The following is a 27,930-nucleotide window of genomic DNA, read 5'->3' as shown; positions in this document are numbered from 1 at the left end:
CGTCGCGAGAGGATAGAGAGAAAACAGCACGAAGAAACTTGTCGGTCGAAGGAACTCTTTATTGTACGCGCATTATTGAATTGTATACAATCGATCGCATCCATTCGCAATCTCGAGACACACGCACTCTGTTTCTTCTAATAATACTGTGGCGGAGGTGTTACAGTTGGTGTGTGAATATTCAAATTATTCGCTAATTAAATAGAGCAACGTTATAAATAAATTATAGGTTCGCTTAGTCTACGGATTAAATTATATTACTCGCGCGGTTAACAAGAATTACGTTCGGTATCGTCTCGCCAGCGTACGAACTCGTACTCGGCGTGCAACGTGTCGACTCGACCGCGGTGTCACCGCGTCGAATCTTTCTTCTCGCTGACGTCGCGTCCGGCGATTAATTTAGTCCTCTTAGGCGATTAAACGGTCACGATTACTCGGAGAAGACTGTCTCCGAGATAACGAACCGAAGTGCTAATCGGATCGCAATCCGATCGAATCGTTGCATCGTCCGTGATCACATGACACCTATCACCGATTTCCCGTACTCCTTCATTTCGGGTCTGTTAGCGACGCGACGGGACGGGATGACGGTGTCCGTCGGGTCGTCGATGGAAGCGATAGAATCCGCGCATCCGCGCGGTCGCAGGTGCTCGTTCACTTGCAAACGGTGATCCACTCCTCGACGGTGCAGTTTTGGCATTTGACGACGCAGCACCAGTGAAACTTGCATCGACAGAGCTCGACGCGGCGTTGTCTGACGACGTTGTAGCCCCGGCCGCAGCACAGGCTGCCGCACCCGTCCCCACCGGAGCTGGTCTTGTTGCATTTGCGACCCGCGGTGCCCGGTATGTCCGCGGTCGGGTCCTTCTCGCAGAAGTTTGGCGATTTTTGGTAGTAGAACAGCTGCTTCGCGAGGTCCCTCGGCCTCCTCTTGCGGCCGTTTCCGCCGGCGCCTCCTCCGCCGCGGTGCTTCCTCTGTCTCTGTCGGTCGGGCCTTCTTCTCCTCGATCCCCTGACTCTCGTCAACGGAGTCACGCTGCCCAAGTTGCTCTGCGCGACCAGCACAGCATTCCGGAAACGATCCTTCAGCGTCTTGCCCACCACCCGGAAGTCCGGCGCTACCTTCCAGCAGGTCTTGAGCTCGCAGGAACCCGACATACCGTGGCACTTACAGCGCACCTGCATGTTGCTCGCCACCGCCTGAAATTCCATCGATCGATTGTTCTCTCTATTTCTCTTTCTCTCGCGTGATCAAATTGTCGCCTCGGCGAGGAACGCGTCGAAAATTGGCGCGGTTCGCGTTCCAACTGTGCGACGCGCGAGGCGTTCGCGCGGACTAGAGCCGCGCCGCGCCGCACCGCGAACAGTGGAAGAAGAGAAAGGGGGCAATTTTCTTTTAGACAAAGAGGTGTCGCGCACCAAACGGTTAATGAGTCTACGGCTGGGTGGTCCAGCCCCGGGCTTCGTCTTAATAACGTCGAGGCGAGACCAAGCGTGGAGAGGCGCACGGGGGAGAGAAACGGACTCGGCCCGACTGTTCTCCTACTCCTCTCCACCCCTATTCGCCACCTTTTCTCCTCTTTCGCTCGTTCTCTCTTTCCCTGCCCCCTCGGACGTTCCGTCTCGTTTCTCTCGACCTTTCCCGTCTCGTTTTGTTCGGACCGCGAGATCGTCGTTGAAACACGGCGAAGAATCGCCGGAAAGAAATGTTTTCCGGAACACCAGAGAATAAGACAATAAGAGAGAGAGAGATCGCGCAAGAGAGGGAAAGAGAGAAAGAGAACGAAAGAAAGAGCGCAACTGGGAAAGGGAAGATCGATCGGGAGCTTGGCTTACCAAGCGGCCAGCTTGATTGTTGTGGAGATTGACCGTCGACTGTATGTCCCCGGCCCTCTCGCGCGTGTCTAGGAACTGTCTCGAGAACTCCATGCCGTAGTCGAGGTTGTGAGAGCAACCGCCCCACTTCCATTGGGTGCCCCTGGCCTTGGCAGGCGGCTTACCCTTGTAGCTCGACGGGTCGCATCCGCAGGAGAGCAGCCCGCCCATGCTGCACGCTCGAGCCACGCTGTGCGCCACCCCGGCCGCTGAAATCGCGAAAGCGAACGCGGTCTCCCTGTAACCTGCAACCAAACGTCATCACCGTTTTACTGCATCAAACTCTGAATCAACTGTGCTCGCCTCGTGTCCCGTCTGGTCTCGTCTGGTCCCGTCTCGTCGGGTTTCGCTTCGGCGGATGAGAGACGCGCGATCGAGACACACGGCCGGACCGGATCGGACCGGTTAGCAAATTGCCGCTCGTCCAGGATGACGGTGGCGGTCCGCGCGGAGAGACGATACGCCGCGCCGAAGAGTAATACGCGCAAACGATCGCGACGCGACAGCGAAGATCGCATTCGTCGTTTCTCCGGACGACGAGAGCTCTCGGGGGAAACGCGAACCAGCGGGGAAACAGCGGGACACCGGTGGAGCCCCCGAGCCATCCGTAGCCATCCGAGCCACCGAGCTTCCGTAGATGGAGCTTCGCATTCGAAGGGCGAGTCCGACGACGGATCGTTCGACGGATCGGCCGACAGACAGCCATCAGACGAAGTTCACCGGTAGATTATTCAGCCGTCCGTCAAAACAAAGCGTGGCCATCAGCAGCGGCGGCCGGCCGGCATCCATTGACTGCATGTATAAGCGATCGCCCGGTGGGGTTCCCGAACACGTAATACCAAACTCTGTCCGCGACCTGTCGCATCGCGATTTTTCCCCGTCGACGTTCGACCAACGAGTCCCGACCCCTTCTTCCCCGTCCCTTTTTTCCGGTTCGTTCGCGCGACAATCGAAACCGTGTAGAGGCGATCCGAACGGCGATAGAAGAGGAGAAAGGGAAGAGAAGAGGGGATTCGCGGCTCGTAGAATTTGGAAGTTCGTGGATCGACGAGCGAGAGGAGGACGGCTTGGTAGGAGAGCGTTTCGGTGCGTAATGCGACGTCGGCCGCACTTTTTCTTCGGTGGATCCAAGGTCTCTCGTCTCCGAAGCGTCGCTGGAGTCGCGTTGACGAATGGCCGATCGTCAAACCGCAATGGTGGCTGTCACCTTACAAACGATACGACACACGACTGCCCGCGGGCTCGGTGTGCCGCGGACCCAACTGTCTCTTTCTCCGCGACTGTTCGACAATGCCCACACATTACTCTGCCCCCCCTTGGGGCCCTCCCCCGAGAGAAGGAGCTACTCCAATCCACGAATACCGGGCGGTATTTGCAGTATTCATGAGAGCGAGATACCGGGGAGACGCGCTAAAGGCGCATTCGAAAGGATTTGTGGTATTCGTTCCTGACACCCTATGAGGCACTGCGCGCCTGTCCTTACGTCGTCTCTTGTCCCCCTTGGTTCGCCCCGAAGACCCCGAGCCCTCTCTTCCCCCGGCTTTATTGTCCTCGCTTTCGGATCCGTGTTTCGAGCGCGACTCGCGACAGGGGCCCGATTCTCGAAGAAACCTCGTTTAATTTCGTCTTTATCGATTCACGTCGAGGCTCGCCTACGGCCCGGTAGCCGATCGCCGATATCCCCAGGACGCTCGCAACCGAACTACGTTTCGGTGTCCCTCCGAACGTCTCCTTTCGCTTCGCGGGATAATTCCCCTGGTCGGAGCTGAAGAGATCCGTCGCTGCCTCGTCGGATCCGCGGATGAACCGAGCGATGTTCGACGTTCGACGTTCAACGTTCGACAGGACGAGCCGCTTCGCCGAGCGAGATCTCGGACAGCCGAGGCTCGATTACGTCGCCCTTCGTCGATCGTACGAAACCCGGACGACGTTAAAGACCTTCGTTCGTTCGCGTTCTCGTCGGGTTCTCCGAAGACTGGAATCGAACCGATACTTCGAGGCGATCGCCAGGCCCGATAAAAACGTCGACGACGAAGAGACGATCGATCGTGAAGGGACCGTGTTCAGGAGCCGTCGATATCGGTGGCTCCGTTTCGGAGAATGATAAAACCCTCTCCGGGCGACTGCTTTTGGCCCGGCTTCCGAGACGATGAGAGAGAGAGAGAGAGAGAGCGAGAGAAAGAGAGAACGAAAACAGCTCTTTATATGGGCTCACACACACGATGGGAGGGGTAGCTGAAAGCTTACGCTTTATACGGCTATTGGCAGCAACTGTTTTATAATGCAGATAGCTACCGGAGGAGCTGCCGTTGCTACTGCCGTCGCCACTGCAACCACCGCTGCTGTTCGCTCCTACTCCTGCTCCTGCTGCTACTGTCCGATGGTAAGAGGAGCATGAGGGACTCGTAATAAATCCTCCACGGGGAGTTGTACGTCTCTTCTCCTGGACAGTGGAGAGGAGAGCCGAGAGGTAGAAAGAAGAAGAGGACGGGAGGACGAGCGCACGAGGTGCGCAGAGGGCCGCGATGCCTCTTTACTCTCCGGCCCTTGACGCAGGGACGCGGTGACGGATGGCGCGCAGCCAGCCCTTGCCCTGCTACCCCGTGTCAAGCCCAAATCACTGCTTAGATAACTCAATAGATAGCGGACGTAACCGGGTACAAGGTCCCTTGGTTACATTCACGTGTTCTCGGGAGCGTGCTCCTTCTTTTCGGTCGCCTCCCGTCTCGCAGCTTCGACGACGCTCTCTTTCACCATTGCGGTGACTGGTTTTCAAATTAGTCCTCCGGGGCCCTCGCGGTGTACACACGGTTTTACCGTACTGATATCCGATAAGCGTACCAGTTTACGATCTCGGGGCTCTCCCCGACTCGCTCCGGGAACGATTTCGGAAAACCGCGCATCCTCTCGGGCGCGATGTTTGGACTACGGACTGGAAACGGACCATACTATCCCGAATTTGTTCCGCGCAAATTTCGGCCGGTATTCGCGAGCATGTAACCTGTCGTCGTTTCCACGCGAGGAAGCGAATGTCGAGCGTATCGTGTCTCGCAGCCAGTCTCGCCTTGTGTGGGCCCCTGGAAGCGGGCACGCGAGGAGGAAAGGGGGCCAGCCGTTTCGTGTACATTTCATAATACATTAAGCCGTTTTGCCGAGGTTTAACGAATACGTGGCGAAAGAGCGACGCTGAGAGGGACTACGGACCGGTCACGGCCGGAAAGAAACGGCCGAAGAAACAGCCGAGGAGGAACGCCAGAAGAAGCAACGAGAGACCGAGAGGATCGTGTCCGAAAGATTTAACGACGAGCGCGAGCGCGCGCGTTCTTTTCGAGATACGCAGCCGGCACGAATTTGACACGGTGGATTTCTCGAATGGCCACGGGACCCTCGGAGACCTGGCCACCGATGTCGTCAGCTTGAAAAGCTGTCTGTGGAACCGTTGGTAATGGCAAAGTACGGTCCGTTTCTCGGAAGCTGCTGCCCTCTAACTTCGCTGCGAACCCGGGACACACCGATTCTTCAGCAACCAATCTCTCCTGGATAATCGATAAATCGAGCAACACCAGCAACAACAATTCTTCTCCTCTCCTCTCCTCGATGCACCTCGATGAGAATTCGTCGGTCGACGCGAACCGGGAGAAAGAGTCTCGTGGAATCGACACCTCGGGTTGGCCAGTCGGCAAAAAAGAAGGTGTACCGATCCACGGAGACAGATAACGAGGAGAGACCGACGTGGCGGGCACCGAGATCGTGGCTGCAGACGACGGACGAACTTAAGCTTTCAAGTCAGGTGCGCTCGATGTCGCGCTCTAGCGCACTCGTCCGACACGATATATGTTTCCTCTTTCGGCGCACGTACGCGCCACGACGAATTTATATGTCACACTGGAATAGAACAGTCGAGGGGGGCACGATCTCTTCTCGTCTCACCGGGGCCCCGTTGTCTTTCTCCCTTTCTCCCTCTCTCTCTCTCTCGTTCTCTCATTCTCTCGTTCTCCTAAGAGTTTGGGGACAGGTTCTCGGAGGTGACCGCGACCAAGGAGGCGCGCACACACACCGTGTATTCTGATTTAAGGAAGCACACGGTCTCTCGCCTACGCCGTTTCGTGGTCGTCAACGACGTCGTAAAAGATTTCACCTTTCCTCGTGCGCTCGTGTCCTCTCGAGGGGGCACCGAACCAGCGACGACACCGTTCTACCTATGTTTGCGTCGATTTAACATTTTTTTCGGTCGCGCCGCGCGAGATCTTACCTCTCTGCAGAAGAACGCTGCTCTGCTGTGTCCTGCTGCTGGGCGTCAGGGACGAGCAGTTCCACCTGTGCCACGTGAACTGGTGTTGGCACTCGGATATAGCCATCTGCAGCCCTTTGATGGCGGCCACCGTCACGTCCGGATTTCTGTGGCATAGCTCGCGTTGCTCCTTTGTCAGGCCAGGAATACCGTTGCAGACCACGGCATTCCCGCTCACCCAATCGTCCACGGAGTTGCTCATTAAACAGGTCGCGCTGCAAATCAAACGAAATTCACCAATTAACGTTCTCGCCGCGCTGAACCGTTCGTTCTTTCGACTGTTCGCATCGCTCGATTTCGGCCCCGAGCGCCCCGGTACACCGGAGCCGCCCAGGTCCCGGTTTTTCCCACGAAGCGCACGCGCGTTCGATCGCTTTGAATGATTCTGCTTTCAGGGAATCCAGCCGGAGACATTCCTCGTACTCGCGCGCTGTCTGCGATCTCCTTCCGATTCCTCTGCTCCTCGTTCCTCGCCCCTCTGCCAAACCGCCGCGCTGTCGTGCTCCTCTTTTGCCTCACCTCGCCTCACCGTGCCTCAAACGCCGCGTGGACCACGGTTATCGAATTCCCGATCGCGAACACGGATGCTTTCGGATTCATCGCCGATTAAAGAAACACCGTGCCCTTAAGTAGCCCTTCGGCCACGGCTGCCTTCCACGTTTTCGCAAACCCGAACCGCGAAAGTTTTGCGTCCGTCCCGAGTGGAGCCGAAAGACCCGAACGTACGCGCCGGCAAGAGGAAATACTTGATAAACGGCTGGAGGGTAGCCCGGTGGCTGAAAGCGCGCGTGCATCTTGCACGCGTCTGCTTTTCTTTCAGCGACTTTACGAGACCGGGGTCGAAAGGTGACGCGCGATAACTTTCAAAGAGCCGCTCGAATATCTGCTCGGTTCGTCCTCCTTCTCCTCCATCTCCTCCTTCTGCTCGTTCGTTCGCGTTCACCCGTACTCGGTATCGGTCGTCCCTTACCCTTTTCCAATCCCTCCTCGTCTGCCCTTTCGCATCGTCGCGATAACACCGTTTGCCTCTCGGAAGAAGAGCTCTTAAAGCGCTATCTTAAGCGACAGTTTCCGTCTAATGGCCGTACATTACAAAGTACCGGGTGTTAATTAATTTTCAGATAAAAGCAGAGTCGAGAAGGCGCGCCGAAAAATATAGGTGCGCGTTTGCACGAGCGTGCCCCCCGTTCGTTACCCCCCATACCATTATGGTTGCCCCTTGCAGCGCGGCACGGAAGTAGATGGGTCCCGGTGTCGCGTCGCGAGAGATTCGTTTATTTGCCGCCGCGGTTCGAGAACGGTCAATTTTTTCTCCGGAGGATCCCGGGGGTCCTTCGGGGCTCCGAAGGATGTCACGGACGGATGCGAGATTCCCGGCGGGACGGTGGTTATCTGCGGGTACAAATTAGCCGACGAGCTTCTCCTAAAGTAAAAGTTGTGTATGGCACCCGCGTGAACGAGCAAAAGAGAGAAACGAGAGGATAGAGAGATAGAGACGGAGACGCGGGGGGATTTTCGGGGAGACAAAACGAAGAGGAAAGCAGAGGAGCGTATCCGGAGGATACGGGGAAACGAGGGGACGGGCTGGCGAGGTCTTGGCAGCTCGGTTTCTGCGTAGTGTGGGAAAGGACGGCGGAGGAGGACCAACATTTTAGGGTCGCAAAGGTTATTGAGGGCTCCCATTAACCGATACACCGCTGCACCGTTGCTATCTTTCGCGCTATTGATGATCTACCGAAAGCAGATTAATGATCTCGACTCACCGAAACAAATTACCGAAGACGAGGTCGCGTACCTGTGGAAGTCTGACGGCGTCGATGGATTCCTGCGCGCTACCTTTTCTCTTTTACCTCGGCTGGTTGCACCGTTACTCTTTCGCTCTTTCTCTCGTTTCGTTGCGTCCGACGCGACTACGTCAGGTATTTCTTCGATCATAGATCCCTCCGCGGATCCCGGAAACCGTAAAGGCAAGAAGAAGGAGATTGACCGCGGATCGTTCGCGTCCTCGGATCCTTCTCGGCTCGAGAGGCCAAAATCGTGGGAAATCGTCGAGCAAATCAATGGGTCGGAGACGCGAGCCGCGCGTCCTGCATTTTTGCAATGATCCAAGGGGTCGTCGAGGAATCCAAGATGGCGAAACGGATGCACGTGTTTCATTTAACCTGCTCGCTCGCGAACAGACACGAGAACGAGAAAGCGAATTACACGCGCGCGCGCGCGCGCGAGCGGCCGCACACTTGCACGCACGAACGCATCTCTTTCGCGTACCGAAAGAGAAAGATAAAGAACCACGGAACGGAATTTCGCGTTTAATGGAGGTATACCCGCGGAGAGAGAACTCGTTACGACTGACCCGCGAGAATTCCTCCGGTAGATATCGAAGCCGCTTCGCAGCTTTTATTTGCACGGGAAGAAGCAGCGGCGGCTGTACCCGCCGTGACTCTCCTTCCCGGGATTCGGGGACGGCGCGTCGAATCGACGACATCGAAAACGAAGACGAGTCTGCTCGATTAATCGGAATCGGAGTTGGAATCGGATTCGGAATCTAAAGCGAAGTCGGACTCGCGTCGGGGTGCTAAGCGCTCGTGTCGCTCGTATCGATAAACTGGTTTACCCATCGTTACCATCGCGGGAATTATACGATGCAGCAATTCGATACGATTCCGCTCGCACTTGCTCGCGCTATTGCTCTTGCACTTGCTCACGCGCGTGCCCGTGTCTGCGCGAGCATAAACGAGCCGCATGCAACTTGTCGGTGTGCGCACTGCCTTGTTCCCGAATGCTGTTCATAATTATTTACGAGGAGCGGCGCGAACACCTCCACGGAGCCGTGTCAAAGGCTCGCCTCGCGATCGTTTGTCCACGATTCGTACGAATTCGAAGGATTTTCAAACCGGAAGGATTTGTCTCGCGGCTCGAGCGAGGGAAACGGATGATTTTCGCGATCGCGTCAAAGAAGATCGTTCACGCGAGACGAACCGACACCGGCCGACTCCGGACGACTCTATACCGAAAGAAAGATTCGATTAGAGCGTGGAGGGCGCTCGACACAGAGGAACGGAGCGAGATCGGGGAGGCATAATGAAGATCGCAGCGGGATCGTTCGTTGTTCGTGCCACGGAGCCGACTGAAAGGACCTATTTGCACTCCGTCATTGTGCTCTACTCGGAGCCGTCGTTGCGACCGCCGCCTTCACGCGCCCTCTCTATTGACAGATTCTTTCCGCAACAAACGGAAAGAGTGGAACGGAGAGAGAGAGAAAAAGAGGAGAGCCGAGTACAGCAGAAGCGAAGGTGGGTTGCTTGCGTTGCCGCCGCGACCGTAAATTTTTCTCGGCGTAATTGGACCCGACAGTTTGCGACCGTAACTCTATTCAACCTGGAAGTCGTCTCTATCGTCGTTCCCGCTTTGGTGCCATTCCGGCCTGATCATCGTCTTTCACGGGCCGTTTCGACGACGGGCGTGCAAAACGCCGGTAATGGTTTCCCGGCAGCAGAAACGAAATCGAACCGCGAGGGAATGTCGCGATGGACCGGTAATTCGACTCGATCGAGAGACACCGCGATGCGTAAATAAATACTTCGAGCGCGATTGAAACTCAACAGGCCGCCGAGCGACGCGACACGAGAGATATGTATTGACCACCGGAGGCAAACGATTCGGTCCGACGAGACCGATCCTGCTCAACTTCGGAGTTAACAATAACATTTCGGAGCAGATAAGATTATCAGAGCGGTCTTCTACGGTTTCCGATGATTGTACCGGTGTCGATAATCGCTATGGACCAGGCAGGGGGTCAAGAAGTATGGTACTCACCGACGATTCTCGAGAAGGATGAGCAACAGGGCGATGGTGGGTCCGATTCTAGTCGCGATCCTAGACGGTGGTCCTTCGTAGACACGTCTTGATCGAGAAGGAGGCATCCTGTCATCGCCCCGAGGACGTCTCGCTTATTCTTTGCGCGGTTTGCCCACTTTAAAAGAGTCGAGTGCGACCCCTCGTCCAGGGCTGCACACCCCTAGCACCCGAACGGAAGGACCCCTCGCTCGAGAGACGGTGCCGCGCGTCTCTCTTTCTTGCTCTCTGTGTTTCTGTACGGTTTTTTTTCGAATCCCTCTCCTACGCTTCGTCTCTCGTCTCTCGTCTCCGGCGCGGTGCCTGTGATCAGCAGCCTGGCACGCGTCGAGGACTCCTCCTCGCCCCGGGCACCGGCGCTTCTGCTTTGACGTTCCGTACACGATTCGAGAGCTTCCAGTTTCGCCGCTTCGAGGGGTCGCTCCGAAAACTACCCCGGGACACAATATCCTCGATGACGATCGAACGGTTCGTCGACCGACCGCCCTTCCTACGATTTTCCTTCTATCCTTTCGTTTCGTTACGTGCTTCGTTCCTTCGCGTCTCTTCTCTGCTCGCAACAGATTTGCGATCGTTTGTGGATCGGTCCGCGGATTCGACGTCCGCGGTCCGTCGTCCGTCTTCGGTGTCCTAGATTTATTTGGTCTCGCCCGCCGTCCTCGTCTTTGGAGATAAAAATACTGTGGTCGACTCTCGCGAACCCGTTCTCGCGCGTACTGGCACTGGACACTGTGGTCGTCGCGGAATCAAACATCGTCGCGCGGCTGCATGATAGCCCGCGATCGACGGGTTCCGTGGTCACTCCGCGACATCCCGCGAATCGAAAGACACACTTCCGGATCTGTCGGTGGGAAGAAACGATTCGTTTAGGTTAACGAGGGGTCCTGTTTATCCTCGGCCAACCATGGAATCGCAGGACGCGGCACCCTCGTACGCCGTGCTCGTTCCCAGGTATCGCGACATTCTGATCGCCTTCCTTGCACCCTTGACAGCGCGGAGACCAGTCGGTGGTCGGTGCTCGGTGCTCTGTGCTTGGTGGTCGGTGGCCGGTGGAGTCCCGCGTTTCCTCCGTTCCTTCGCTCCTCCGATTCTCGGCTCTTCCGCTCCTCGGCTCGCTAGTGCTCAATCGAGAAGCTCGAACCTCGAAGCTCGAAGCTCGAAGTTTGTAGCGCGCGGACGAGGTGCGCGCAAACCGTTCCAAGAAAAAGAAGATCGTCACACGGCTCTGTGTACTTCCGGTGTGTGCGCGCGTTCACGACGAAGTGTCAAGCTCAAATAAAAGAAAAGTCGCCCTCCGGGATCTCTTACTCCTCCCACGCACTCATCCCCCTCTTACGGTTCGTGTTCCTCTTCCACCGGTGATCTCTCTCTCTCTTTCTCTCCTTCTCTCTCTCTATCTTTCTTTCTCTATCTCTATCTCGCTCTCACTCGCTCTTTCTCTCTCTCTCGCTCCGTTTCCCCCTCGCGCGCGCACCACCGCAGCTATCGTTTCGTTCGTGCAAACAGTCGAATAGCAAACTGGCCGTGGTCGCGTTTCGCGTTCATAGCACCGATCGGACCTGACCGGTGACTCGTCACAGTACCGAGTCAAACGCGATCGAACAAGGTCGCAGAATCAACCACCATAGGGGTTGGAAGTCAACGGACCGATTGAGAGGAAGGGGCGTCGGGATGGACGCGCGAGTTCGCGACAGAGAACGGACGGACGACCGAGAAAGTCGAGGAACGGGGAGGAAAGTTGGGGGAAAAGAGTGGCCGAGGGTGTGAAACGAGATCGAAAAGAGGGAGAAGAGACGAGCCGAGACGAGACGCGCCGGGACGGATAAACAAACGATCGCGAGACTCGATCGCGAGAAAGAGACCACAGAGGGACAGAGGGCCGCGCGCGCTATCACTTCCGTTGTCCTCGTGTTTCCGCGTTCGTTATTCCGACACGCTACTGCGAGCCGAGGAAGAGATGGACAGAATCTGATGATTCCACCTCCGTTCAAGCCCGACGAGGAGCTGTCAGGGAGATCGGTCTGTCTATGATGAACTCGGTGCGCAGTGCGCGGCTACGGGGGCCCTCCTCGCCCTCCCATAGGGAGAGAAAGGAGAGATAGGGAGCGGTAGGCACGAAGAAACCAACTACCCCCCCACCATAACCACCACCATCCGGACACGACCACCACTACCGTCGGCCACCACCCTGAGATTCAAACCGACGGACGAGGATGGACGATCGCAAGTGAAACCACAGACGGAGACGGAAAGACGCGAGAGCCTGGGAGACGGAGACTCAGACCGAGACGGAGAACAAGGAGAGACCGAAAGACCGACGGAGAGAGACCAAACGAGAGACGAGGAGACGTGGATGCTCGAAGAGAGAGAGAGTCTGTAGGCTGCTTCTGCATCTCCCTCTCTTTCCTCCCACTTCCGACCCTCCTTTTCCCTCCAATTCGCGCTCTTCTACCGTCTCTCTTCATCTCTACCCCCTCCTCTCTTTTCCTATCCTCGCGACTCTCTCGCTCTCTCTCTCTCTTTTTTCTATCTCTATCGGTTCATCTCACTCTTCGTCTCTCTCCCTCGGTTTCTCGAAGGACTGCCTGAAAACGCCTCTTCGCGAACCAACAGGTATTTCGCGTCGATGCTCCGATTGTTTTGCACCTTGTTGTCCATCCCCCTCTCCGCCTTGGAATTTTCATTGTCGAAATCTATATCGATCGACTTCGCCGCGCGTGTCTGTTACGGAACGATTATATTGATGGATGCGATTAGTCGACTTCTTTGTATACCGTTTCCTCCGTTGGGTCAGCGACAATCAGTGGAAGGGCGGAAGAACGGAAGGAAGGAAGAAAGAAAGAAAGGAATAAGGAAAGAAAGGAAGGAAGAAAGAAAGAAAAGGGAAGAAAGAAAGAATGATAGAAAGTACGGAAGGAAAGAAGGAAGGACGGAAGGAAGGCTGCCCGCGTGATCACGTGGCAGGAAAAGTAGGAGGAGCAAACTTCCCCTACCCGGTATCCCGCGGAGGATGCTCAATCGGCATAATTGAGGTTTATCTCGTTCCCTAACTCTGGCTTTCCGCCCACTCGACCCCACCGCGTCTGCCGTTCTTTGCTTGTTTCCGTCGAATTCTGCACAGGCGCGCAGATTCCGACGGATCGAGCTCGAGTTCCGGCGTTTCTTTAGTCGTTGGACGCATCGCGAACGAGCATCGTTCGTCGCAGAAACTTCTCGGCATCCCCAAACCACCCCGAGTCCTCGACGGGGAGAGATATATATTTCGGCTCCCCTTGGATCTAGAACACAGAGCGGCTGTCTCACCCCTCTCTCTCTCTCTCCTGTCCAGGATTTCGTCCCTTTTCTGTTATCGTTCCTTCGGTTCGGTCGGATCAGTGGAAGCGCGGGTCCCGGTGACGTGGTCGCTGAGCTGGCAATTAGTCGCAACAACCCCGTTCGCATAACTCAGCCTCTATTCAACCCCACCGTGGCACGTGGTCGAAGATCAAACGCCGCCCTGATACAAAGCGAGCTCCGCATCGGAGAGATGCGGCTTCGCTGCGATCGTTGCGTAGCGTCGCGCCGCGGTGGATCGGATCGGATTGGATCGAAACGGGGCACTCGTTTAATACCGGTACGGCTTACAATTTACCTCCGTCTAATTAAAGTTCGTGTGCCGATCAACGGAAACGCGTCGCTCGGCGATCGACCGATAGCCGAATGGTGGGAGCGATATCGAAGATCGCTGTTTCGTTCTTCCATTCGTCCATCCGTTCGTCCACCCGAGTCGATAGATCGGCGAATGGGCGAATTATTAGCCGCGGCTAATTAGAGTCCTCGAGCGAACAAACGAGCTCGCGCCACGCCGAGCTCTCTCTCTCTCCCTTCCTCTCTCTCTCTGTCTTTCGAAGGGGAGAAGGGTTGGCTCGCAAACGAATTTCGTAGTCGAGGCGATACCGTTGAAAAGTATTTGTCGAGGCACGCGGGCCACGGGCTCTTTTTGTTGCTGCGCGCGAGAGGAAACCAGCGACTACGTTCCTTCCATTCGTTTGGTAGCGGACGCTCATTGCCCGGGCCAGGTACCTCGCCGCGATAAGATCGTCCGTGCTTCCAGAGGAGTCCCTCCTGGTTCTCCGTCTCTCCGATACCCTCTGATCCGTTGTTCTCCTCTTCGCCTCCCTGAATCGTTCTCCCTCTATCTTCTTTCGACGAGTTCACCGTGTACCCTCCGTCATCCTATCTGGGTGCATTACTTATCGGGCTATCGAGTGTCCCGACCATGATCTTGGCACGCGAGCACCGATACCATCGAACCACTCGATCATCCTATCGCCGTGCAATGCGTCCCGGTGCACTCCTGCTCGGAAGCCTAATTGGCCGGTATTCGAACAGGGGTTGAAGCGAGCCCGCTCTCCTCCGGCCCCCGTTTCCGCCGCCAGGAAAATTCGATTTTCCCTCAGTCACGGATAGTCGATTCTCGATTTCAGTTCGACGCGCACATAATCGGTCGCGCGAGTCCGCGCGAAAACTGCCGTTTCCCCGGTGCGGCGACGCGGGCGCAAACACCCGCACAAAGGCGCGTTGCCCCTACGAAGGCACGGAAATCCCGATAAACGAATTATCTTACCTCGCCGGTGAGAGTGTCAGTTATCGCGCCTTCTTCCCTTGTTTCCTTTCTTCCCTTCCACCCTTGTTCCCATGTTTTCGCGCCGGTTCCCTCACCGGCCCTCACCTCGCTTACACGTCTTGCTCCTCGTCACCTCGGAACGCGATCGGTCGTGGTCTTCTCTACCCCGTCTCGACCGCGATCCACGAGATCGAGGGGAGCACGTTCCGAGCGTGACAATCGATCGTTCCTCGGTCGTCCCGTGTCACGACTCGTTTTCGCGGGACTCTCGACTTTAATTGAGACGTCGTCCAGTTAACGAGAGATTCCTAAACGCGGAAAAAGCACCGCTGTCGAGCAACGATCGGCCGCTAAACGTTGATCGCGCCGTCTCCCTCCTTTGTGCTGCCGCCGCACGAAAGGAGAGCGTGGCCGGCAACGATTATCGAGAAGGGAGCATCTTTGATAAAAATATCGGCGCGGGAGAAAGGAAAGGGATGAGGGAGCAAGGGGGAGAGGAAGAGTGAGAGAGAGGATGATCCTAGTAATGCGAACGATTCGCCATGGAAACGTCGGGAGCCGCGGCTGGGAGCTACGGCGAGCTCCGCGGGATACTCCGGCCGACAGAGAACTTGTCCGGAATGTTTTAATAATATGCATTCCTGCTGGCTGGGCGCGTTTAAAGCTCCTCGAGGGTTGCGCTCCACCCTGCCCCTGGGCCGCACCACAATAACTCTGATATAATTAACCAGCTATTTTTCTTGGGTGCAAAAGAATGCCTCCCTCTGCTGATCGCGACACAATGATTCGACGGAACGGTGAGGGAACGCTCTCGAGGGACCGCGAGGGTAACGCGATACACTTATGGAAGCAATATTTGGTAAAATACAGGGTGGAAGAAAAGGAACGCGCGCGGGTACGTCCCACTTCCTATCGGGCTCTCTGAAGCTCTCTGAACACAGGCTCCGGGGGCCAACACATTGTGCCGCTTTGACGATCGCGCGTCGCTCCCGACGAATTCGCTCGGGCCGTCGTTCGGCATTATGTCTCATGGAACGGTGCGTCAAGTGAACGCAACACCCACGCTGGTCCTTCTTCTGGGCCGAAGAAAGGGGAGGAAAGAGGAGAGAGAAATGTGCGCGCAACGTCGCCGCCGTCACGCCCCCATCCTTTCGGCGGACCTCGTGCCTTGTTCTTCGCGATTATTTCGGTACGAGCGTGTATAGACGAGACGCGACCGATGAAAGGGATAGCCCCCGATACACACCGGGGGAACCTACCGGAAAGGAATCGAAGAGGTGTTCCCAACGAGAGAATTCTCCCGACGATTCCGTTTGCTCGCGACTCCTCGTTTGACCCGCATTCCCTGTGTTATTCCGCGCCGGATGCTCGCGTCCACTGGAATTGGCTCGCTTACCTAAAACGTCCGCTCTGAATTCCTCGACGAGATTACACAGACCGAAACGCGATAGACGCTCCTCTCTCCCAGGGCATCTCTTTTCTCGTGTCTGCTTGTTCTCGGAGCCTCGGTAACCGTAATTTCGAGCTCACCGTCCCGCGCCGCCCCGTTGGTACGCTATTGTCGCGTCGAACCAAGACGTTATTATCGTCTCCGACACAACGCGCAAAAGGGAAGCGTCGATTCATCGAGGGAGGAGGGGACGAGCACAGTGAAGTAGACGCGTCGTTAAACGGTTGTCGATCGGGACGCGTTCTTTCTTTGGAAACGATGCGTGCCGAACGAACGCGCGGAGAGGATCGTCCAGAACCGCTCAGAAGAAAGGATCCTGTCTCTCTCCGTCTCGATGCCGCCAGCCATTTGCTGGACGAGCAGCGGCGGTCCAAAAGATATCCGTTACAAAATTGTAACGCTCGATCGCACGATCGACGAGCGAGATACACCGAGCGCGGATGATCGGGCATCGTTTTCTGTTAAAAGCCACTTGTTAGAGTGCGCTCGGGCATGATCGATTTGCCGGCTAAAAGTAGCTCCCGGATAATCTGCTTTCGAGGATCATAGACGAGGTTCCGGCTGTTTCCTATTCGCCGGTGCCGGTGCCGGGCTGCTGCTACGTATCTCGCTCGAAAACAGCAAGGAAACTCGTTTGTTCGGTGCGCCCTCGTGCGTAGCCGGGCGCACGCATCTGTGAAATGTCCTGACACTTCAAAGAAGGTCTTACTCCCGGTCGGACAACGAGGAAAATACGGAAAACGTCGGAGATGAGCTGCGTTTTTCCGACCTTCTCGGCGGAAAGATGCTCGTATAGGTTCGCTTCCTCTTCGCGCACAATGGACGCGCTCGCTGTTTCGATACCGATGAGACCGCTGACGCTGATCCGCCGTCGATCCGCTGTAACAACTTAAGAGGATAAGAGGATCCAATCGAGATTTCGCTTCCGAGTTGTTCCATTGTTCGCCGCGCCGCTGCCTTGACCGTGTTATTCGCGCAGCAACCTGTGCACGAATGGATCCGCTTCGACGATAATCAAACAACCAGATACGAGCGCGTTTCGTTTTCGGCATGACGCGCGTCATTATCGATTCGTGCATATACCGTTCCTAGCATTGCCGAGGAGAAGAGGGGAGGAGGATCAGAGGGAGTGAGAATAGCTATAGTAGGACGGAGAGAAGAGGAGAGGGAGACACTGAAACGAAGGATGAAAAAAATCCGCAGTCCCGTGGAGTTCCCGGAGGGGACGCGGGAATGGCGTAGCTGAAAATAAGGAGCAGCCCGAGAGATATAAGGAAGGCCGAGGAGACGATGGGCCACCATGCTCGCCTATTATGCCAAAGGAGCCATGGGGATACGAAGAGTGGCCCTCGACCAACGGCAATTCGAATAAATAAAGAGGGAAAATAAGATATATGCGCGTGGGTGTGGCGGCAGGCGGGACCCAAGCTCATTGCCACCTCCGAACCTGTCGGATCTCACACTCCCTGCAGATCCGGCTATCTGGCTATGCATATGTATAGGCTTCGGACTCGATCTTATGGATCGGACCGTTTCTCTCTCTTGCCACTTCCCTCTTCCCTCTTCCCAGCCAACTCCGTTTCTTCTTTTACTTTTGGCTCAGCGCGTTTTCTATCGGACGTGTAATTTTCCAATTGATCATCGTTAAAATCTCGAGAGACGCCACTGTCTGGCGTTACCAACAATTTTACCAATTACCAACCATTTTCTTTGTTATAAACAATTTTGCGGAAAGTTTCTGTAACAAATATCTACCGATCCAGAGGTGTAGATTCATCCCGAGAACGGATGACCATTACTTTTTATACACCCTGTACAATGAAATATTCTAAGTCAAAAAATGTTTTGGTGTTGGAGTTAAAACAAGAATTGTTTAGGACAATTTGAGACGTGGAGCCACCTTCTCCATATATTTTTGTCGCGCTTGTGCCAACTTTGATCGGAGGAATGCAAGTTAAAAACTTGTGGGACCGATTCTGGGAGTAAGAGGACGACAGAGCGAGAACGAATAACAGCGCTGGGAGACCAACCGGACGAGAGCCTAATCGTTGTTGTTCTACTCGCGACCGCGACAGATTAGGATCTTGACACCCACGCTAGGACCGTCGAATCGGGGAAACGCGTTCTTGTTGCCGTTCTCGCCTACCACGGACCCTCGAACGAGTCTTCTCGATCCTTGTTCCACGGTATCGGTAGTGTTGTCCGCGTTTAGTCGGTATGTTAAATACGCGAGGAGAGGAAGGGTTCGCGAGGTCTCTCGAAGGGAACGTCTCGGGCAAAACGGAAGGAAGGAGAGGGGCCGATAAAACGAGTTTATTGGCTCGTTTGTTCTCGGAGGTGGCGGTTTCTTTGTCGCGACTAGTAACGATCGTTTTACTACCGGTTTCAACGATTAGGGCTATCGTGACGTTTTGCGAATAAACAGAAAAAAACGGAGGGGGGGGGTGGTGGAGAGGGAGGGACGCCGAGTGATTTATCGGTCGTAAACGATCGTAATCAACCGGAGGGGCTAAGCCCCGAGACGGTGCGTCGAGAGTTTCAGGGTGTCCGGAAATTAAGAAGAGATATATATTAATTAAAATATAATAGGAACGTTTTGGTATTTTGTTCGATGAACGAAAGAGTCTTTTTTAACAGATCCGCGACGATCCCCATCGAGAGTGTACGAGACACCGGCGATTTCTGTGCAAGAAACGAAGGAAAGAGAAAGAGAGAGAGAACCCCTTTCGTTTCGCGATCGTCCGGCGAGGCGTTCGCTTGAACAGACAAGCGGATGGAAATTGATCGAACAAAGAAGTGTTAATTGCGTTATTATGGCCGTGCGCCTTATCGAGGCTTCACCCGTCTACCGAAACGATCGCGATCTTATCGGGCCCCGTCAGCCATTGTACGATTATTAAATACGATGATGCGGCTCTATTATCCGAGAGCATCGCTCGATGCGATCGGACAGTGGATTCCTTCGATCGGATCGTAGCCAGTGCCACGAAAAGATCGAGAGGACGTTCCGAGTGGCGCGCGGTAGGTCGGGCGTTCCGCTCGCTATACGAGATCGCGGACAGATCTCTATTACCACTTAATCCGTTATTCAAACTATCGGAACGCGTCAGACCGTGCTATTGCGACCTTCCATCACCACCGGATCGCCGCGTCTCGGAGCACTCTTCGAACAAGAAATAACGACGTTGGTGAATTATATTTATCACCTGTTCTCATTTATGTCAAATTGGCCTATTCCTATTTTCCCGCGGTCGTAAGTTGAAACTTCTAAAATTTTTAAGGACGCTCGATAAGAGGTCGTTGACAACGCGTCAATTAACTAAAATGTGCTCACACTCAATCATCCACATAGTGATATAAATATCATCGTTCAGAGGATGACGCAGTCTGCGATCGGTCCCCAACACTAGAGCCTAAAAAAGTTACCTTTTATAAAAACGGACAAATCAAGATGTAGAACCTGCCAATTCCCGAGGTGGCAACTGTAGAAAATTATAGATCTCGTTCCGTCGCGAATGTAGCATAGATCCTCCGGCAATGTTGCAGCATTATTACACGGGAACCGGTCGCGGGGTGGCCTTTCGGCGGCTGGACGACACCGGTTCGTCCTGGTACCATCAGTTCGTCTGGTAGTTCGATCGTCGGCGTCCGAGGAGACTAATCGATACTTAATCGCGAGGCGCGTTCTTGCTCACGTACACGTACACGTGCGTGCAGCACGTGCGAGAAACACGTGTCACGTGCTTGCGCGAGCTCGCATACACACGCGGAATACCTACGGGTGGAGGTAAGCGAGCAGGTGAGCGAGGCAGCCAGAACGAGCCAGGACTCGCTCGATCCCGAGGGCCGGCCGGTTCGTTTCTTTCTAGCTTTCTTTCTGTCTTTCTCAGTTGCGTTAGTCGTTGTGTGTATGTGTGTGTGTGCCTCGGTGGCGCGGGCTTTCGCGAAAGAAGTCGGCAGGGACGAGGAACGAGCACCGTTTATTAACGTTTTGTTTGTACATCTCGATTAGAGCTAATCGATCCTCCGGCAAAATGAGGCATAATATAGAGCCGTGGCGCGATCATAAATACTCATTTGTGCGGGTAGCCGGTAATCTCGCTCTCTTTCTCTTTCTCTCGTCGTCTCTTTCCCTCGTGCGTCATACGGTCTCGCTCCGTCCCGCCGATATTTCCACCACCGCCCAAGTCGACTTCGTTACGCTTATACGGGTGGCGGATTCGTATATTACGAATTTGTGTACATAATTAATGAGCGTTATTAGCTCGTAACTATATTTATCGCTGTTCCACGTGACCGTGGTGCGCCGCGCCGCCACGGGAGAATTTAATGCGCGATACCTTGTAAGTCGATGAAAGACGATCGATATTATTAAGGAGTGAGACGACGGTTCTTATACGGATTACCGCTATAAACTCGCCAGCATTACGGTTTGACAGTGTCGACCAATAAAGAAGACTCTGCGAGGCGAAGGTCGCAACAATAACCGAACCTCGAGCGCGCGTTGCTTCCGCAATTTCCAAGATTATAATTCCGGGGTTGTTTCTATTTCAGCGAGCATCGGCCGGATCCGCAGGATCGGTCCAATCTGCGATTCGTCCCGGCCACGATGCTTGACCGTTCCCACGCTACCGCCTCTACGGGTGGCGTGCAATCGCTCCATTGCAACTGCGCTCTTGCGCTTTCGCGCTCCTCCGGGCTTCTATTAATCGCGTATGCGTATCAACGCGATACCGCGGTGTTCGGAACTCGTCGAAGATGGCTGATGGCGGTCTCGGGACGTTGGTTAATCGGCGCGAAACGGACGTGCTTCTATGGAGAGCACAGGCTGTTCTGTGGCCCTCTGCTCTCGGAGGATCACGGAGGAATGCGGTACAACTCACTTTCCTGCTCGGGTGCCTAGGGGTCGCAAAACAGCCGAATCATAGATACGAAGAAAAACAAAGGAGACGAAAGGGAATCGGGCACCTATGACGAGGCTGTTTTCGCGCGAGCTCGGACGCGGCGTGTAATGCAACTTTTAAAGCCCACAATGAGCTGGCCACCTATGGTTACGACGCAGTCGTAAAAGATGTTTCTCATTGTCTTCGGTCCTGTGGGAACCAATTTCCGTAGAAATCCATCGAGATAAAAGATTTCATGAATGAAGGCAATCCCCACTGGATCCTTTCTATTTTACTCGGTTTCTATTTCACCGTTCTGGCTGCTCCCGTCCCCTCCTCTCCATCGCCTCCGCCTCCTGCTCTTCATCCTTCTCCTCCTCCTACGTCGTTGATCTCCTGTTTCACACGCGTTGCGGCTTCCTCCGTGAATCTAGCGATCGTTTCGAAAGGTGGAGCTTTCTCCCTGTCACTCCTCTTCCTTCTCCTTCTTCGGAACCTCTCTCTCGCAGTTCCCCTCCACACCGTTCGTTCGTTTCTCTCGTGACTCGGTCACTCTTTTACCACGTTTTTTTTTCCATCGGCCCAGCCAGCATTATCTTATAATCAACCGAATGATTCTTCTGTCCGCTAGAATGGCACGACCCGCTGAGCACACGTTTCGCTTCGTTAATGTCCGCCGTGAGACCGAGAATCCGGGTGCGATCGTTCGCGGTCTCGCTCGTTTCGTCCGCATTTCCTTCCCCGACGAAACAGACCCGGTCCGGGCGGGCTTCCGCAACAGTCGACGTTCGTTTTATCGCTCGCGATTTCAAGGATAGAGATAGCCCGGGCCGAGAAGTGCTTGGTCGGACGGGCTACAGGCTACGGGGCAGCGTGGCCGCTCGGTCCCCGTGCCGCGGTACTACGGCGAACAATTCATTTTCGTGTTCGGCTCGCCTTATTGCGACGTGTGCGGTCCGTGACGTCATAATTCGGGGCCCCTTCGAGGCGTTCCGCCCCCTTAATGCGGGCCCCGACACCTCTCGGCTCCGCGATCCAGCACGCACTTTCCTTCTCGCATCTTTCACCTCGCGCTTCCTTGCTCTTGTTCTCTTCCCCCGGTGCTCCTTCTTCTCTCCTTCGCTGTTCTATCTCCGTTCTCCTCCGTTTCTCCGCCACTCCTCCGGGCCCGTCGTTGCTCGTATCTCTTTTCCGTTCCCCGACCGCGCGTTCGAGGGAAAAGGGGGTGAAGAAGGGGAACGAGGGTGAAAGGGAAAAAGAGAAAGAGAGAGAGAGAGGGGGAGAGAGAAGGATTGCTTCTCCTCGCCTCCTCTCCGTCTCACCCTACGGGCCGTTCCGCACCGCACCGCGCACCGGTGTGTCTCTCGTACCCACCTCGTCCCTCCTCTTCCTTCTCGCAGTGACCGAAGATGCCTCGATGGGTATATACACCACGAAGGCGGCCAAGGGGGATATAATGGCTCGGTTGGACTTCACACGATGCCGACCAGTACCGTCGGCTTCGGAAGATGATATGGACCACGGACAGGGAGAGACAGAGAGGAAGCAACGGTCGGACCTCCGGGGCAGGACTTTGAATCGCGGAAGGAGCTGCCTCTTTCGCTCTTCTCGCCTTCCCCCCTTTTTTCCGTGGCGAACGATCGACGGGGCCCTCGCCGATGAGAATCGTCGCGAATCGAGCGAACAAACGGGAATGTTTCTCGGGGAGGAAATTCTCGCGGAGGACGCACGGGGCTGCGGTCGCGAAATAGCTGGAAGGAACGAACGCGAACGAGGAAAAGAAGCCGGGAGTGGCTCGACTAACTCGAGAGGAAGATTAGGGTACTCTAGAAGGCGTCGGAGAGAAGTCGACAGTGGGGCATCTCGTGCAGAAGAATCGGAGGGTGGGCACCGTTAGCCGGTTTTGTACGAGGAGCGTTCGCCGCTGTCAGCCCGCGGGGGCCTTATTTCAAGACCGTACCGAATCAGGCACGACAATCGCTCTAATATCCACACGAATGCCATGCCGGAGGCCCCCGTGGGCCGTGGCCCTCCTCTGGACCCTCTATCAACAGCCGGACCCGTCTTTACCCACGAGTGAGAAATCTTGCTGGCTCTCCTCCCCTCTTTCTCCCTTTTCTCCCTCTCTATCGCTCTCGCTCTCTCGCTCTATCCTTCCTTTTTCTTCGTTTCCACTCGCACGCGATAAAGAACAGTCCCGCGCAATTTACAACACGACCAGTCGCCGTCTCTCGGCTTCGAAGCGTTCGAATTTTCACGAATCGTCTGGTCGGGCTACGGACTCCCCCTGGAAGACGGCAAACTCGATTAATACATAATGCATTCTCGAGTGCACACACACACACACACACAGAGGGAGAGAGAGTGAGACAGACACACACACATACACGGAGGACGGGGCATTCGTTACGATCGGATTCGGCGTTCCTCCGGCCGAACTCGAAAGCTCTTTTATCCGTTCCGATGAAAGAGGCTCGTGCACCGTGGCTCGACTGATAAACGGATTAAGAACTTTGGATCTAATTGGCCCCCGGGCCGATTGTAAAAGAAACCCTCGGCGGCCTTATTGCCAGTCTCGAGATTAGCTGTGCGTATACGTATACGTACACTGTTCGTGTTGAAGTATGCGTACCCTTCGAAGCTTATCTCCCTTTCAACGTTGCTATCCAACCTGTCGTGAAACCTGCCTCTATTTACTCGAGTATCCCTCGGGTTTCAATCGTTTTACGGTCCTCTAATCGTTACTTCCGCATAGTTCTCGGTCGACGTATTCGTTCCAGCGAACGGGTCGTTATCGGTTCCCGTTATCGCCGGTTTTCCAAGTTCCGCGCACGAAATTAACGAAAGCGAAGACGTTCTAACGTCAATGTTCTCCGAGTCGATAATTCGTTCGAATCGGCGTGGAACAACGAGCCGAGAAGCGAAAAATCCGCGGACGCGAGAGTCGGCTATATGTTCGGGGAGGACCGGCTGCGTGGAAGAAAGGAGCGAGGATGGTGCCGCGGTACCACGGTATAATAACAGAGCACCCCGGCCTCGACTAGCTGATGACTTCATTGAACTGGTCTCGGTTGGCCCTCCGGCATCGGACCTCCCTGAAACCGCCTGAAATTATAACGCCGGCCTGCGGCCAGGTCTGCTTTTGATGCGCTCGAGACACGTCCCGAACATTTAGTGGATCTCGGAGGCCTACCTCGCCTCGACTCGGCGAGATCCAACCTCGTGGTTTCTCCGCTATTCTCGGATATGCGCGAGTCCTCTTATACTCGCGCTTCCGCGTGACGATGGAGGTGGTATTATCGTTGGGTGGTTGGTGGTGATGGCGATGGCGGTGGTTGATTTGCCACGCGAGGGGGCAGCTCTAAGTGCAATAAATCGAACAGCCGTTCGAGAGGTACAACGAAACGGATCGAGCGGGAAACACGAGCGCATCATAAGGAACGGGTCGTTGTTAGGCCGTGGCCTATAAACTCGCGGCTTACAAGACACGATCGCTTCCCTCTTTCGGTCGATATCTCGTGGAATGGACGACCACGAGCAGGACCACGACCACGACCACGACGACGACGTCGCGTAGTTTCTTCGACGAAATACAACCGCCCCCTAGCCTTTCCTTTCCTATCCGTCTCGTTGTTCCGTCTCCCGTCCCGTCTCGTAGCATGATCACGGGCTTCTTTTTGGTCGCGAACCTCGTCTACATCGTTCTCGAGCCTATCGATGATTCATCGTGCCAAAACCTGTGAGAACGTGTTCGTGTGGGGTATAAGGAGACACAGCGCGGATAGACGTCGTGATCGCTCTCGATCGTGTACCCGATCGAACGTAACGTTCGACGAATAAGAGGAAATCTAGAGAGCACCTCGGGGGGAACAACGATAACGCGGAAAGAGAAACAAGGCGAACGAGCCCGGGACAAGTGGCGAACACGGGGCACGCGGACTCGTTTAACCCGGACGGGTCAGTCGGGTCGTGCCTGGTGTCCCCTTCCACGCTGGTCCCCGTTGGTCCCCGCGATCGGACCGTATCGACTGGTTGCGCGCCGCGAGCCGCGCGCCTCGAGAGAGGAGGTCCCATGGCCCCATGGGAAATAGAAAGTGGTCGCGCGGTGTTCGCGGTTGGCCGTGCGTGCGTTTAGCCTACGTAAAATTTACGATCGGTCTGCCTCGTAATTACTATTGTGGAAACTCGAGGGAGCCACGGGGAGGGAGAGACGAGAGACAGAGAGAGAGAGAGAGGGAGAGAGGGAACGGGAAGGCTAAACGAAGAAAACGGAGTGGAAAGAATCGAGGGATATGAGCGTGCACATTGCGAGGAGAGAGACGATAAAAAGTTTGGGGTTGCCTGGTGAAAACAAACACATACAGAGAGAGAGCGAGGGGGGCAGGAGGGGGGAGACAGAGGGAGGGAGAAAAAGAGGATCAGCGAGACGCGAACGGAGAAACCTACTCGAGTATCCCGAGGCTGGCTGCATACGCGAGCCGGTACGTAAGTGCCGTGTAATTGCTACAGCGCGTTTACTCATGCATTTGTTTACCCGGTTCGATCGCGAAACGCCGAGCTGTAAACGCCCATTCGAGATCGTTCGGTTCGGTTTCCATCTCGGCAGGAGAGCACGCTTATTGCCTGCAGAAACTGGCTGCCGATCGGTATCTGCTTTGTATTTAACGACGCACGGTGCCCCGGTTCTTTCGAAACAGTTCGACACGGTGGCCTTCGGTAATTAGGAATGAAACGCGAATCGAATAATTATTAGTTTCGATATCTGGTGGCCGCACACTGAAGGTTGTACGCTGCGCTCGTATGCACCGGAGACAGTTCTTCCCTGGAGCGCGCGATAACGCTCCGATATATCGAAAGTTACGAGCGAGCGAGTACCGTCGTCGCGAGGGTACCGTCCGTCTCTCGAGGCGTAATTGCCAGCTTTGCTCTAATCTATTCTCTCGACCCGTTCCCTTCTAGAAGATAAACCGCGGCGGAATCGCGCAAAATCCTCGTGCAACCTGGGGCCTGATTTAGCTGGGCGCGCGGACACGGGCGAGGAGAGCAACAGCTTCGAACGTTATCGAGAGGAGGGGGCCGATTCGAGGATTCGAGGATTCGGCCAACGCGAAATTCCTCGAGGATATATCGGTCCGTGGATGACAGGGAGAGACGCAATAAATTGGCGAAACGTCACGGCGCAGAAAAACAGTCGGATCCAGCTCGTCTCGCTGTTTCTTTGTCGTGGGACCGATCCCGTGTCATCGGTCCCAAGTCCGCGCACTGCTTTCGAGTCCACCACTCGGTCACGAGGTCTCGGCTCGACCGTCTACGACGCGGCCTTGCGAGATTCGCGGCAAAAACTGTTTGCGGTTCTCTCCGATTCTCTTCCTTCATTCTGCTGATCCGTCCGCTTCGCAGCCGCCTCTTCTTTTTCTTCTCCTCCTCCTCCTCTTCCCTCGACGTTGGCCTTTCTTCTCGCAGTTCGTCGAAGGTTTTTGCGACCGATCGCGAAATTTGAATGTAGGTTTTATCGAGACGCGGTGTCCACGGGCTGTGCGGACCAAAGAAAAAGAACGCGCCTCCTCCAAGGCTCTATCGAGGAGAGTTCGTCACGCGCCCACGTCAGTATACCGTTTTCTTTTTTTTCATCCTTCTCCGGGCTGGTTTCCTTTCTCTCTCTTTCTCTTCGTCTCCCTGTCCCTCCCTGCCTCTCCCTCGATTCGTTCTCGTCATAATAGAGGAATCTGTTGGTGGCTGCGCGCTTTGGTCCGCCTCTATCGTCCCGAGCAGGGCCGACAGCCACCGGCGCGCTGCTGGCTGTCGAGGTTCGAGCAGGTTCTCAGGAATTCACGACTCATGCGACGACCGGGTGTCCAACTCTGAAACGTATAATGGTATTTAACGAAGAGGAATCGTGTGGTAGCCGGCGAGGCACACCGAGAGAGCTTGCTCCAAATTGCTAGGTCAGGCTAATGTCGAAACGAAGGACGGGAATCGGGGACCGGGGCCTCGGTATTGTTCCGACACCCTTCTCCTTCGCCGCGATGGCTCGTGGGAACACGCCTCTTTTTTTCTTTGCCCATTATCTGCTCGAGCAAGCTCGCCCGATATTTTCATCCTTTCTCGAAATAACGATTTCTCTTTGTTGCGGCCGCTCGACGACCACCCGATCGTTTGGGGAAACGAAGATCTACCCGGTCAACGAGCCGATCCCGCGAGCCGATCCCGCGATCGGAAATCGATGATGGGTGCGCGCCCGGAATCGAGATCGAACGCCGGTGAAAATGGGGAGATCGGAAATGGGGAGGGATGAGAAGGCAACAACGAACCACAAGACAAAGTTGGGCTAAACGAAGCTCGGGCTAGTCTCTGAAAACTGGTCTGGGGGAGACAGAGACGCGCGGCCTTAGGACCACAGGAGAGTCGGAGGAGCGGCATTCCCCGGTAATTAGTCTCACCCATAAATTACTGGCTATTCCGTGTCTGTGTTGGTCACAACTCGGTAACGTCCTCGCTTCTTCCTTCTCCGTCTCCTTCTTCTCTTACTCGTTCCCCCGTGCCGTCGTCTACCCATTCCCATTTCCACTGTTTTTTTCGCAGTACGTTTTCTTGTCTCTTTTTTTTCGCGTTTCTGCTCTCGCCTCTTCCGAACGTGTTGCGTTCGCGCTATTTTAAGCTCGCACGAAACGCTGCTCGGCAGCTTTAGCAAATCGCCGGACCGTGCGTCGTCTATACGTGCGAACGGGGTGATGGGAAAGCGATCATCGCCGGTGGAAGGATCCCGGTGGCGGCAAACGGATTCGAATTCGGAGTCTATGGGAACGAAACGAACTCGTCTTTGCCGTAGGTCCACGGGTCCGGTCTGATCCGAGAGGATCTCTCGAGCCGCCGAAGGGGCACAGGACCCCGCTGCTAAATGAGCTGTAATACGGACCCCCGCTGACCCCTTGCACTCCGGGCACCTCGGCTCTTCCTCCTACTACTCTCC

At 55.3% G+C, this 27,930-nt stretch overlaps 2 protein-coding genes across 2 annotated transcripts in view; one reads left to right on the top strand and one right to left on the bottom strand.

Annotated features, from left to right (window-relative positions):
• LOC143208622 (protein Wnt-6) overlaps positions 1 to 27,930 on the top strand; it is a 69,404-nt gene that overhangs the window by 5,831 nt on the left and 35,643 nt on the right. The window lies entirely within an intron of this gene.
• Wnt10 (Wnt oncogene analog 10) lies at positions 21 to 12,341 on the bottom strand. The gene is made up of 4 exons (XM_076423169.1): positions 9,983 to 12,341; positions 6,128 to 6,381; positions 1,837 to 2,120; positions 21 to 1,200 (listed from the first exon to the last, which is right to left on the bottom strand). The coding sequence occupies exons 1-4, from the start codon at positions 10,087 to 10,089 to the stop codon at positions 655 to 657; spliced, it is 1,191 nt and encodes a 396-aa protein (XP_076279284.1). The 5' UTR covers positions 10,090 to 12,341; the 3' UTR covers positions 21 to 654.

Source organism: Lasioglossum baleicum, chromosome 5, assembly GCF_051020765.1.
Source record: "Lasioglossum baleicum chromosome 5, iyLasBale1, whole genome shotgun sequence".
In the NCBI taxonomy this organism is placed as follows: Eukaryota; Metazoa; Arthropoda; class Insecta; order Hymenoptera; family Halictidae; genus Lasioglossum; species Lasioglossum baleicum.
The sequence above is the reverse complement of the archived record's forward strand: the minus strand, read 5'-3'. Positions and strand labels throughout refer to the sequence as shown.